This window comes from Sorex araneus, chromosome 2 (genome assembly GCF_027595985.1).
Source record: "Sorex araneus isolate mSorAra2 chromosome 2, mSorAra2.pri, whole genome shotgun sequence".
Taxonomy (NCBI): domain Eukaryota; kingdom Metazoa; phylum Chordata; class Mammalia; order Eulipotyphla; family Soricidae; genus Sorex; species Sorex araneus.
The window spans coordinates 224,188,171-224,201,633 of record NC_073303.1 but is presented as its reverse complement, the minus strand read 5'-3'; the positions used below and the strand labels follow the sequence as shown (position 1 = coordinate 224,201,633).

The following is a 13,463-nucleotide window of genomic DNA, read 5'->3' as shown; positions in this document are numbered from 1 at the left end:
ATACTGGGGACACTGGTGGTAGAAAATGTACACTGGTGGAGTACACGGGTGGAGTGCAGGGGTGTTCGATTATTGTATGACTGAAACAAACATGAAAGTTTTGTAACTAGCTCACGGTGATTCAATGAAATAATAAAGATTTTTGGAGCTTAAAATTATAAAGGGCAGGGGCTAGAGGGATAGCACAGCGGGTAGGGCGTTTGCCTTGCACGCGGCTGACCCGGGTTCGATTCCCAGCATCCCACATGGTCCCCTGAGCACCGCCAGGGGTAATTCCTGAGTGCAGAGCCAGGAGTAACCCCTGTGCACCGCCGGGTGTGACCCAAAAACAACAACAACAAAAAATTATAAAGGGCTGAAGATAGTACAGCAGGTAGGATGCTTTCCTTGCTCATGCCATCCCAGGTTCAGTCCCCAGCATCCTATATGGTCCCCTGTACACCACCAGAATTCATTCCTGAGTGCTGGGTGTGGCCCAAAACAATCTCCCCACCCCCCCAAATAAAAATATAAAGAAAAACTTTTGGAGTCAAGGATGCAGTTCAGTGACAGCACTGCCTCATATGTGTGAGACCCTGGGTTAACATCAGCACTGGAAAAAAAAAAGATCTTAAAGTTCCTTAAAAACAGGAATCCCATACATCAAAACCATAAATATTAACACTGTTATCTTGTTCAAATATAGCAATTTGTAAATTTTTAATTATTTTGGGTTTTGGGTGATCCCAGGCAGTGCTCAGGGGTTACTCCTGGCTCCGAACTCAGGAATTACTCCTGTGGTGTACAGGGAACCATATGGGATGCCGGGGATCAAACCCGGGTTGGCCACAAGCAAGGCAAGTGCTCTTCCTGCTGTGCTCTCTTCAGCACTTTATAATTTAAACTCCAAAATCTTGAACACCTTAGACCTTGGGTCTAACCCAACATAGGAAAGTGGTGTCTGCGGTGTGGGTGGGGGAAGCCTAGTGACTGAAATTTTTTTTTTTCTCTTTGGGCCACACCTGGCAATGCTCAGAGGTTACTTCTGGCTCTGCACTCAGGAATCACTCATGGTGGTGCTCGGGACACCATATGGGATGCTGGGAATCCAGGTCAACTGCGGTACAAGGCAAACGCCCTACCCGCTGTGCTATCGCTCCAGCCTCCATGATTTATTTTGGTTTTGGGGAGATACTAGTAGTGTTCCTGGCTCTGTTCTCAGGAATTATTCCTGGAGGGGCTCAGGGGACCACATGGGTTGCTGGGGATTGAACCTGGATCGGTCCCTGGCAAGGCAAGCACCCTACTCCTGCTGTACTACCACTCCAGGCCTTAAACTATTACACATACAATATATATAATAGTTTATATATTATAAATATATATATATATCACTGTATCACTGTCATCCCGTTGTTCACTGACTTGCTCAAGCGGGCAACAATAACATCTCCATTGTGAGACTTGTTACTGTTTTTGGCATATCAAATACACCAAGGGGAGCTTGCCAGGCTCCGTGTGTGGCCGGGATACTCTCGGTAGCTTGCCGGGCTCTCTGAGAGGGACGGAGAACCCGGGTCGGCTGGCATATATATATATTTGGCTTTTATGGCCACACCCAGCGATGCCCAAGGGTTACTCCTGCCTCTGCACTAGGGGAACACTTCTGGTGGTGCTGGGAATCAAACCCGGGTCAAACACGTGCAAGGCAAACACCGCATTCACTGTACTATCTCCGGCCCCTATAATATTTTTAATTGGAAAAAAAAATTTTTTTAAAGCAGGGGTCCTCTTAGCTCCACCTTGCTACTCCGGGATTGGCTGTTTGGCATAAGAATGCCGCAGTACAGGGGGTAGGGCTCTTGCCTGCACGACGCCGACCTAAGTTCCATCCAGCCACACACGGCCCCCGGCCCCTACCCCGACTCCGAGCCCGCCAGGAGTAAGCCCTGAGCACAGCCGAGGGATGACCCCAAATTTAAAACAAACAAATAAACATCCTCCACATTACTCTCGAGTTCAAAGAGCTTCCTACCCCTCCACCGCTCCGGGGGCGAAATCATAGAGATGCCTGGGCAGCGGGGCCGCCTGGCGCGGTCATAGAGATGAGCAGAGGCTGGCTAGAGAGCCGCTTCCGCCCCGCTAGTCCTCCTTCCCAACATGGCGCAGTCGGTGAACATCACCGAGTTGAACCTGCCGCAGCTAGAAATGCTCAAGAATCAGCTGGACCAGGTGGGGACGGGCCCCGGGTGCCCCTTTCTCGCCTCTCACACCCCTCCTGCCCCCCGTACTCCCTCGGCGCGCATCCCTCCCCGGAGGGGCGGCTTCTTCCCCCGAGCATCCCTCCCTCCCCGGGGCCCGCCCCTTTGTCGCCGTCCGGACCGGGGACCCGCGCTCAGCCCGTTTCCCGTTCTCCCTAGGAAGTGGAGTTCTTGTCCACGTCCATTGCTCAGCTCAAGGTGGTCCAGACCAAGTATGTGGAAGCCAAGGACTGTTTGAACGTGCTGACCAAGAGCAACGAGGGTAATGGCATGGGTGGCGGCCGCCGGGGCACGTGGTGACTGGCCGCGGCCGCGCTGTCCAGTCCAGGCCCCCTGACCGAGGGGAGGAAAGCGTCGCCGCCGTTGTACACCTCTGCTCGAGCCCTTTGCATGTTGGCTCGCTAGCATTGCCGTGCACGGCACGTTCCTCCGCTCGTGTTGCCCGTTTCTGTTCTTTCCGTGCTAGCTCTGACCCTGCGTCTTAAGGTTGGCGCTGCCAGCCTTCCCCAGGTGTTTGACTCAATTGCTTTCACAGGGAAAGAGTTACTCGTCCCCCTGACGAGTTCTGTATCCTTTCCACGGGAACTGCCATCGCCCCCTCTCTTCCCACACCCTCACACCACGCAGTGCTCGTGCCCCCACTTCCTCCCTCCCCGCCCCCCCCCCGTGATTCCGAGAACGTTCCCGCGCACAGAGTAGCTCTTCTGCCTGTCGTTCCTGGGGCCTCGTGGGTACCCAGAAGTAGTCGAATTGAGTTGGGATTATTTCCCTTTGCCGTTTGGGTTATTCATGGTGATTTGCACCGAATGGAGAAGACGTAAGCAATCAAAGAACAGGCAGCTAAGAAATGAGGGGTTTGGCTTCATTTCATTTTGGGGGGGTGGGGTGGGGTGGGCGAGGGAGTGGTCAGGCTACACCCTGCAGTGCTCAGGGTCTATTCCCAGGTCTGTGCCCAGGAGTGGCTTCTGGCAGTGCTCAGGAGTACTGGTACCTTCTGTGGTACCCAGGATTTTACACGGGGTCTGTGAGATGAAAGGCATGCTCCTTAGTACCCAGTACTATCTCTCCAGCCCTCTCGAGTTGTTTAGTTGTGACTTTGTCTAGGAGCCATATGTGGCTGTGCTCAGAGTGTATTACTCATGACTTTGTGCCCAGGAAGGCACACTCATGGTCAGCTCCATGCAAGTGCCCCACCTGCTGTACTATCTCCTCGGCTCCCTTAGTTGTGACTCTTATTCTTGAGCTGTTACTAAGAAACCTGACTTAGGTGCCTCTTTCTTGCCTCACATCCCTCCCTCGCAGGGATGACCTGTTCAGTGCTTTCCTTGAATGAGCGTGCGCAGAGAAGGGAGAGAGAAGTGTAACCTGAGAACTGACAGGCTGAAAGAGAAATACTGGATTATCCGTGTTGTCGGGAATGCTTAGATGATAAACATAACTCCATCAGGAATCGTCCACTGGGCCTGGGAGTGGTTAATGTGCCCAACCCACGTTTGATTCCTGGTACCACGTTGCCCCCAATGCTGGATGTAGCTGCAGTGCTGGGTTGCAGTGCTTGGTTGGCGCTGGTGGTCCACAGAACTGCAGTGTTTGAGCCGCACCAGATCAGGCCCTAGCCAAGAGCCATTTGCCTGGTAGACTGAGCATCACTGGGAGTGGCTCCTGGGTCCCTTGAGCTCCCCTTGGGCAGCTCCTTCAAAAAAAAAAAAATTAGCCTCTATATCTCATTGCTTCGCCCTCTATAATCTTGTGCCTTGGTCCCCAGTTTACATAAATTTCACCTGTGGCCCTCTTGGAATATCCTGGCAGCCCATAGGGCACCTGGTTGAGAAATGCAGCCTAAGAAAATTCACACTGTGTAACTTTGGAGCTTTTTAGCACGGGAGAGCGCAAGATGCAAAGCCAGCTGTCTGACAGGGCTAGTTTTCCCTTAATCCTTGCTTCTCAGATGTACGTCCCTGGGAAGCTCCATGATGTAGAGCACGTGCTCATCGACGTGGGGACCGGCTACTACGTAGAGAAGGTGAGTTGGATGGCAGCGTGCAGGGAAGAGGGAGTCCAGGGGCAGCCTAGAGAGCAGCTTGGGATCTCTTCATGCTCCTTATTTACCTCTGAATTTGCAGACAGCGGAGGATGCCAAGGATTTCTTCAAGAGGAAGATAGACTTCCTCACCAAGCAAATGGAAAAAATTCAGCCAGCTCTCCAGGAGAAGCATGCCATGAAACAGGGTACGCGGCCCGAGGCACCTCTTGACCTTTTTAACATCCTTACTAAAGAGCATGGGGTGGGCTGTGAACCAAGGGGGTGTCCCCTTTACTGGATTAAAACCATGGCCTTTTGGGCCGGGGAGATAGCCCAAAGGGTTAGCACATATGCAGGCTGGTGTCCCAGGTTTGATACCTAGACCTAGTACCACATAGACCTTTGAGCACTGCTGGGTATGAGCTTTTCCCCAAAACAAAACAAAAAGCCGTCCCTTTCTCTTTGGTATCTTGACTGTCTAGACTTACATGCGTTATCTCTCCATTAGATAGATGCCTGAGTTGGGTGCTTGAGAATTCAGACAAGGAAGGTTATGTTCTTGGGCCAGAGTACTAGATAGTAGAGCGGGTAGGGTGCTTATTTGCCTTTTATGCAGCCGATTGAGGTTCGATCCCCAGTACCACGTATTACCCACCAAGCCCCACCAGGAGTGATCCCAGGCGCAGAGCCAGGAGTAAGCCCTGAGCTCTGCCAGGTGTCTCTCCCACCAAAAAAATAATGCCCCTAACTAAACCCTAACTGCAACCCTCACTGCGTGTATTGGATTTCCTTAGAATCTAAAGATAGCCTGGGGTCCTGGGAGATATCTCAAAGTGCCAGTACGAGCTGAGCATTTGGGAGGCAAATAAAAAATTACTGCCTTCAGTCCGTCTCCACACGAGATAGGCATGCACTCTACCCCTGAGCTGCGTCCTCATCCCCCTCTTTAAGTGCCGAGGAATCAAACCCAGGGCCTCATGCATGCAGGGCTCATGCTTTACTGCTAAGCTCCATTCCTGTCCTCTGGGGAGATTTCTTAAAAGTTCTCCAGGTTGGGGTCAGAGCGACAGTACAGCAGGTCAGGCGTTTGCCTTGCACACAGCTGAGCGGGGTTCAGTTCCAGGCATCCCGTATGGTCCCCAAAGTACGAGTAATTCCTGAGTGCAGAGCCAGGAGGAATCCCTGAGCATCACCGGGTGTGACCCGAAAAGCTAAAAAAGTTCCCCAGGTTGCTGGAGGCCAGAGCCATAGTACAGCTATAGTTAGGGCATCTGCCTGGCCTGTCGCCTGTCTAGGTTTGATCTCCAGCATCCCATATGCCTAGTGGCCCCCTGAGCATCACCAGGTGTGACCCAAAAAGCTCCCCACCCCCCCCAAAAAAAAATCTTCCCCAGGTTGAGGCTAGAGGGATGGTATAGTGAGCGAGAAGGCACTTGCCTTGTAGGTGGCCAGTGGGGGTTCAATCCCAAGCACCTCATTATTCCCAGAGTCCCACGAGGAGTCATTCCTGAGCACTGCTGGGTGTGGCTCAAAATCAAAAGTTCCCCAGTTGATTTACTCAGTGTTGGGAATCACTGTTTCACAAAAGACAAACTTTTCCATGTTATAATTAAGGGGCGGAGCTAGAGCTCAGAGGGATAGTGCATGACCTGTGCTTGGTGGTGGGGGGTTGAACCCTTCCGGTGTGTCGTCCCCCTAGTGCGGAGCCAGGAGTAGCCCCCGAGCACTGCTGGGCAAGGTGTGTGTCCCCACAGTGCGTCACTCGGGTTTGGTGGTCGGCCTGACCTTAAGCTTCCCTGGCCCTTTGCTTCGGTGGTTCCTAAGGGTTCTCTCATTAGGTCTGACTCTTTTGTTTTCTTCCACAGCTGTCATGGAGATGATGAGTCAGAAGATTCAGCAGCTCACAGCCCTGGGTGCCGGCCAGGCTACTGCCAAGGCCTGAGAGCGGGTGCCTGCAGCGCACTACAGCGGGGACCGGCCCGCAGTCCGCACCTGGAGCCTCGGGCTCTGTGGGCGTGGCTTGCCCGTGGGCGTGGCTTCTCGAGGGCGTGGCTTCCCGGCGCGGTGGGGGGAGCAATGGGGCTTGTGTTTCCTGCAAATAAACGAGTCAGCTGGGCCCAAGGCTTTTCATGTCTTGCCTTCAACAGCGGCCCAAGGGCACGCGGGGAGGAGGCGGGCGGGGCCGGGCGCGGTTGCCGAGGGAACGGCCTGCAAGCGGAAATGGCCCGCGCGGCCCTCCCCTTCCGGGCCGTGTTGGCGCCGCCCACCCCGCGCCAAGTTGCATGGGCCGGCACCTACTCGGCCGCCTGCTGTCGCGGCTGCTGCTGCCCCGCCACGTGTGGCCCCGCATGCTCGGCCCGGACCCCGTGCTGCCCTGCAAGCGGCCCCGCAGCCACCTCATGGCCCCGCCGCGGATCGGGACCCACAACGGCGTCTTCCACTGCGACGAGGCGCTGGCGTGCGCGCTGCTGCGCCTCCTGCCCGAGTACCGGGTAGGGCCCGCGCGCGCCCGGGGCGGCCCCGCTCCCCCCACTCCAACCCGCGCGCGTCCCACCAGCCCCGTCCCCTCACCCCAACCCGCGCGCGCCCCGCCAGCCCTGCTCTTGTGTCCCCGCAGGAGGCAGAGATCGTGCGGACGCGGGACCCCGAGAAACTGGCGGCTTGTGACATCGTGGTGGACGTGGGCGGCGAGTACGACCCGCAGAGACACCGCTATGACCACCACCAGAGGTGAGGGGTGCGATGCCCGGGCTTGGACTTTTTTTTTAACTTCGCCTTCCCGGTGCGCCTATCCTGCATCCCCCTGCCGTGACCCTCGTGCGCGCAGGAAACCGCCTCGACCTTCCTTGAACCCACCTGCGGTCCCGGTGGGACCGGAGCCTTCCATCCTTCAGCCTGCCTCGCTGGCCTTGCATCTCTGCCTCTGTGTGTGTGTGATTTTCTCCCTTTTATTGCCTTATGACCACACGTATACACACGTGGAGTATTGCACGCAACTCTGTTTCTTCCTTTCTTTTTTTTTCTTTTTTCAAATGTAGGAGCACTGCTGTTTATTCAGCCACTGATTAAGCTGACTGAAGAGTGCATGAAATCCCACATTACTTTTTTTAATCACCATGAGATACAGTTACAAAACTTTGATGTTTGAGTGTCAGTCATACATTGATCAAACACCCATCTCTCCACCAGTGCACATTCTCCACCACCTATGTCCCCAGTATAACCCCCCTTTCCCACCATTCCTCTGCCTCAGTGGTAGACAGTTTCCCCCATACTCCCTCTCTACTGTTGGGCATTATGGTTTGCAGTATAGATACTGAGAGGCTATCACGTTCGGTCCTTTATCTACTTTCAGCACGCATCTCCCATCCTGAATGATCCTCCAACATCACTGACTTAGTGATCCCTTCTCTATTCCAGCTGCCTTCTCCCCCAGCTCATGAGACAAGCTTCCAGCTATGGAGCAGTATTCCTGGCCCTTGGGTCTACTGTCCTTGGGTGTCAATCTCATATTATGGGGGTTTTGTTTTGGTTCTTTTTTTAATTTATTTATTTTATTGAATCACCATGTGGAAAGTTACAAAGCTTTCAGGCTTATGCCTCAGTTATGCAATGCTTGAACACCCGTCCCTTCACCAGTGCACATATTCCACCACCAAAATCCCAGTATACCTCCCACCCCCCATCCCCCCACCCCCGCCTGCATAGCTGATAAATTTCACTTCACTTTCTCTTTACCTTGATTACATTCCATATTTCAACACAAAACTCACTATTGTTGTTGGAGTTTCCCCCAAAAAAACAGCCCTGCTGAAAAGGAAGCATTTGATAATTAGTTTTCCATTGCTGAGAATGAAGAGATATGAAGTCGTGGTTTGGGATTTCTGTATTTTAGTATTTCAGTGACTAAGTCCAGGGAGATTTATGTTAGAAATTCATATTATGTTATTTTATATTTCACAAATGAGTTCAGTCATTCTATGTCTGTCCCTCTCCTTCTGACTCATTTCACTTAGCATGATACTCTCCATGACCGTCCACTTATAAGCAAATTTCATAACTTCATCATTCCTAACAGCTGCATAGTATTCCATTGAGCAGATGACACCAAAGTTTCTTTAGCCAATCTTCTGGAGACATGCCATATCTTTTTCTATTTTCTGTCCTGCCAGAATCTGAATCTATTTTCAGATTCCTGCCTTCCTCACTTACCTGGACCACTGTAGGTAATTCTGTATCTCTTACATGTTGATTGCCGCCTTTTATATTTTTGGTTCTGAACCATACCCAGCAGCTGCCAGGGGTTCTGCCATTCCTGCTTCGGCAATCATTCAGTGCTGGGGATTGACCCCAGGTCTCCTCCCTGCAAAGCCATGTGCCCTGGCCTGTTGAACTGTCTCTTTGACTCCGCCAGTGTCCGAACATGCTTTTGCTTGCTTAAAATCTGGCTCCTATTACTCACAGGTAATGCCCAGGCTCCTGAGTGTGCCCGTGGGACCCATATGGCCTGCCCTGGCCGACTAATCCACAGCATTCCTCCCTCCCCTCCCCCCATACACACAGTCTCCCTTTTGGTTGTGATAAATAGGGGTCACACACCTGGCTTCAGTACTTGCAGTTTTTTTTTAAGTTTGGGGGCAGTACCTGGTGGTGCTCACTGTTGGTCTGCGGTGAGCCTCGCGGGACCATGTGGATTGCTGGGATCCTGCCTGGGGGACACGCTCTCTCTCCAGCCCACCTGACACTTGTCGCCGCACTGCTCACCGAGGGTCTCCCGTCAGCTGCTCACACACATGCTCCCTGGGGACGCTGCGCGTGCCTTGAGACCTACCGGTTACAGTTGTGTTCACGAGGACGGCAGCCCTTGGCTATGGAGCTTCCCGGGGCTGTGCCCCTTTTTGTGGCGCTCACACACTCCTGACTGGTTCGGTCAGTAACTGCTCATGGCATGAGTGCTCAAAGTAGGTAAAGGAAGATTGCAAACCCGGGGGGAGGGGGGGGGAGTGCTTGCGGGGGCTGGGGGGACAGACCTGCGGGGGAAGAGGTGTGTGTGGGTGGGGGGGAATGGTAGGGAAGCTGAGGACATTGGTGATAGGAAATATGTACTGGTGAAGGGATGGACATTGGAACTTTTTTTTTTTTTTGCTTTTTGGGTCACACCCATCGATGCTCAGGGGTTACTCCTGGCTTTGCACTCAGGAATTACTCCTGGCGGTGCTTAGGGGACCATATGGGATGCTGGGGATCGAACCCGGGTCGGCCACATGCAAGGCAAACGCCCTACCCGCTGCGCTATCACTCCGGCCCCCGACATTGGAACATTTTATGACTGAAACTCAATCCTGAGCAGCCGTGTAACTGGTGATTCAGTTAAAAAAAAGGAAAGAGGGGCCAGAGTGATAGCACAGCGGGTAGGGCGTTTGCCTTGCACGTGGCTGACCCGGGTTCGATCCCCGGCATCCCATATGGTCCCCCAAGCACTGCCAGGAGTAATTCCTGAGTGCAGAGCCAGGAGTAACCTCTGAGCATCACTGGGTGCTACCCAAAAAGCAAAAAAAAAAAAAGAAAAGGAAAGAAATGGTGGTGGGCGGAGCCATCGCAGCAAGCAGGGCAGGCACTTGGCACACAGCCAACCCGGATCCTGCCCCTGGCCCCCTGTAGTGCTCCCAAGCCTGCCAGGAGTGAGCCTTGAGCACCTCTGGGTGGGGCCCCAAGCAATAAAAGCAAACCCCAAAAGACCACAATGCTTGTGACGGTGGGGGCCACGGACAGCTGAGCTGTCGGGAGTGCACTCGGCGCATGTGGCCGCGCTAGGGACTGCTCGCACGGCTGCCGCTCTGTGCACTGTCCCCCAGGCTCAACATGCCTTTCTTCAGAAGACTTACTTGAAGGGGTCCGAGCCTTATGGCAGGTAGGGCGTTTGCCCGGCCATCCGGGTTTGATCCCCAGCATCCCGTGTGGTCTCCAAGCACCGCCCGGATCAGTTCCTGAGTGCAGAGCCGAGCGTGAGCCCTGAGCATTGCCGGGTGTGGCCCCAAAACAAAGACTGCTTGGAGTCCCCTCCTGGCCTTCCCAGCTACCTGAGCCAGCAGTTCAGTGTGGGGGCCCGAGGCTGAGGTGCTGTGAGGCGGCTGCAAGGGGTGTTAGTGCCAGGGGTTACCTGGGGTCCCCCAGTAGTGCTCAAGGCTGCACTGAGCAGTGCTTGGGGGGAACATGTGATGCCTGCGACCAAACGGGAGGAGTTCCACATCAAGGCTCGTGCCTCCGCCCCTCTGTAGCGCCCCAGATGTCTTTGGGTCACATCTGGCGATACACAGGGGTTACTCCTGGCTCTGCACTCAGGAATTACTCCTGGCGGTGCTCAGGGGACCCTATGGGGTGCTGGGAATCGAACCTGGGTCGCCGCGTGTAAGGCAAACGCCCTACCTGCTGTGCTATCACTCCAGCCCTCCAGATGTCTTTTTGTTCTTTGGTTTTTTGTTTTGGGGGCCACACCTAGTGATGCTCAGGGCTTACTCCTGGCTCTGTGCTCAGGAACCACTCCTGGTGATGCTCGGGCATCAAGCCCAGGTGCAAGGTAAGCACCCTGCCCATCGTACTCTAGCACTGCCCTGACTTTCAGTCCGTGGAAAGATGTCTCTTAGCCATTGAACATGTGTTCCCTCTACCCAGATTGCCGTTTTTCTGGTAACTCCCACTAAATCTCAGGAGTGACTCAAAGGCTCCTCCCCAGGACCCTCACCTTCTTCCTGTTTCCTTGTTAGAACATTTCCAGGGATGTTGTACATCTGTCTCCCTCTAGCAGGCGAGGGCCAAGACGGGTTTTGCCTCTGTCCCCGATAGCTACAGCCCAGCTGGCGTGCAGCCGGAACTGCACTGGGAGGCAGGCGGGCTGCACGCTGCAGTCCCCGGAGCAGAAGCCTGTGGCTAAAGCGGGCCCAACTCCCCCTGGGGCCGCGCCTCGCCTCAGCCCCCCTCCCTGTGCTCCTCAGGTCTTTCACAGAGACTATGAGCTCCCTGGCCCCCGGGAAGCCGTGGCAGACCAAGCTGAGCAGTGCGGGACTCGTCTATCTGCACTTCGGCCACAAGCTGCTGGCTCAGCTGCTGGGGACCAGTGAAGAGGACAGCGTGGTGGGCACCCTCTACGACAAGGTGGGGACTGAGGACAGACACCCACACCTACGTCTGCAGCACTCACAACGCTGCTCAGGGTAGGGCTCCTGGGGCGGTCGATAAGTGGAGGAGATGCCGTGGGGAAGGACCTCGGAAGCCAGAAAGCACCGGGGGTTGAGTCTGGGTTGGCTGTGTGCAAGGCAAGCGCCCTGCCCACTGCACTCTCTGGGTCACAGGTGGCCCCTTGCGTGCCGAGGGGGATGGAGAGAGCACAGCAGGTAGGGAGCTTACCTGGCACGCCACCAACTGGGACTCAGCCCCTGGCACGCCATAAGGCCCCCAAGCACTGCCAGGACCTATCCCTGAGCGCCAAGCCAGGAATAGCCCGTGAGCACTGCCGGGTGTGGACCAGACGCCCCCACGGAAGTTCAAGCTGCTGAGGGCAGGGGAACCTGCTTGAGCCATTGTCGCGGCTCCACACTCAGGTTCCCGCTTCAGCGGAAGGAACGATGGGGCACAGGGCGATTCTGGGGCACCGCCAGCCCCACACTTGGTTGGCTCTTCATTGGCACGTGGGGACTGTTGAACTCAAATATCCCCTTTTGGCTGGGGGGAGGCCAGACCCAGTGACGCTCAGGGTTTCTCCCGGCCCTGCTTCCAGGGGTCACTCCTGGCGGGGCCCCCGGGACCATATTCGATGCCGGAGATCACCCCCAGCTGGCGGTGTGCAAGGCCAGAGCCCCGCCCGCTGTCGCCCCAGCCCAGTGCCCTGTCCCTCCTGACGCAGCACTGGGGTGATGCCCCGGAGTGAGCAAGCAGGGATTAGATGGAGCTTTTGGGAGATGCTGCTTCCGACTGTCAGTTCCTCTCCCGCCACCGCAGATGTACGAGAACTTTGTGGAGGAGGTGGATGCCGTGGACAACGGCATCTCCCAGTGGGACGGGGAACCTCGCTACGCGCTGACCACCACGCTGAGCGCCCGGGTGGCTCGCCTCAACCCTGCCTGGAACCAGCCCGACCAAGACACGGAGGTCAGGAGGGGAGTCCCAGGGGAGCCCACAAGGCCTCAGAACCGCGGGGAGGGGGGTGACCGTGCTCTACCGGCCCCCAGCCTCACCCGGCCTGGATTCCCATGACCCGCAGCCTGGGTTCCAGCGGGCAATGGAGCTGGTTCGAGAGGAGTTCTTGCAGAGACTGGACTTCTACCGGCACAGCTGGCTGCCCGCTCGCGCCCTGGTGGAGGAGGCTCTGGCCCAGCGATTCCAGGTACTGGCCTGGGAGGAGGCTCTGCAGCGCCTGGGCTGCTCCCTGCACCTTTTTATTTTTGCTTTTTGGGTCACACCCAGCAATGCCCAGGGTTACTCCTGGCTCTGCACGCAGGAATTATCCTGGTGGTGCTCAGGGGACCCTATGGGATGCTGGGAATCAAACCCGGGTTGGCTGCATGCAAGGCAAACGCCCTCCCCGCTGTGCTATCGCTCCAGCCCCTCCCCGAGCCTTTAGCCTACACTCCACTTCCCTTTCAGGTGGACCCGAGTGGAGAGGTAGTGGAACTGGCAAAAGGCGGGTGCCCCTGGAAGGAACACCTGTTCTGCCTAGAATCTGAGCTGTGTCCCCCAGTGGCCATCGCCTTTGTTATCTACACGGACCAGGCTGGACAGTGGCGGGTGCAGTGCGTGCCCAAGGAGCCCCATTCGTTCCAAAGCCGGTGAGGCCCGGGAGACCACCTTCCCTGCGGCCTGCAGGCCATCCCAGCCCTAGCAGGAGGCCCTCGGCCCCTCCTCCCTGAGCTCCAGGGGCCTCACCTGCTCCCCCAGCTAACAGCTCTGCTCCCTCTAGGCTGCCCCTGCCAGAGCCCTGGCGGGGCCTGCGAGACGAAGCCCTGGACCAGGTCACTGGGATTCCTGGCTGCATCTTTGTCCATGCCACCGGCTTCATCGGAGGCCACCGCACGCGAGAGGGTGCCCTGAGCATGGCCCGCGCCACCCTGACTCAGCGCCCAGCACCTGTGCCGCCCACAGATCCCCAAAATAAATAAAGTTCCTTTTATCTCATGCCAACCAGGTCCTTGCACCAATATTTGGTG

General features: G+C 55.7%; 2 protein-coding genes across 2 annotated transcripts; both read left to right on the top strand.

Moving 5' to 3' along the window:
- Window positions 1-2,087: 2,087 nt before the first annotated feature.
- PFDN5 (prefoldin subunit 5) lies at window positions 2,088-6,379 on the top strand. Its single transcript, XM_004601520.2, has 6 exons — window positions 2,088-2,211; window positions 2,400-2,502; window positions 2,776-2,807; window positions 4,189-4,263; window positions 4,364-4,469; window positions 6,129-6,379. The coding sequence occupies exons 1-6, from the start codon at window positions 2,140-2,142 to the stop codon at window positions 6,203-6,205; spliced, it is 465 nt and encodes a 154-aa protein (XP_004601577.1). The 5' UTR covers window positions 2,088-2,139; the 3' UTR covers window positions 6,206-6,379.
- A 13-nt stretch (window positions 6,380-6,392) lies between these two features.
- On the top strand, window positions 6,393-13,431 carry MYG1 (MYG1 exonuclease). Its single transcript, XM_055128104.1, has 7 exons — window positions 6,393-6,755; window positions 6,881-6,993; window positions 11,256-11,415; window positions 12,259-12,408; window positions 12,521-12,643; window positions 12,904-13,085; window positions 13,217-13,431. Exons 1-7 carry the CDS (start codon window positions 6,393-6,395, stop codon window positions 13,413-13,415), a joined length of 1,290 nt encoding a protein of 429 aa, XP_054984079.1. The 3' UTR covers window positions 13,416-13,431.
- The last annotated feature ends 32 nt before the right edge of the window (window positions 13,432-13,463 follow it).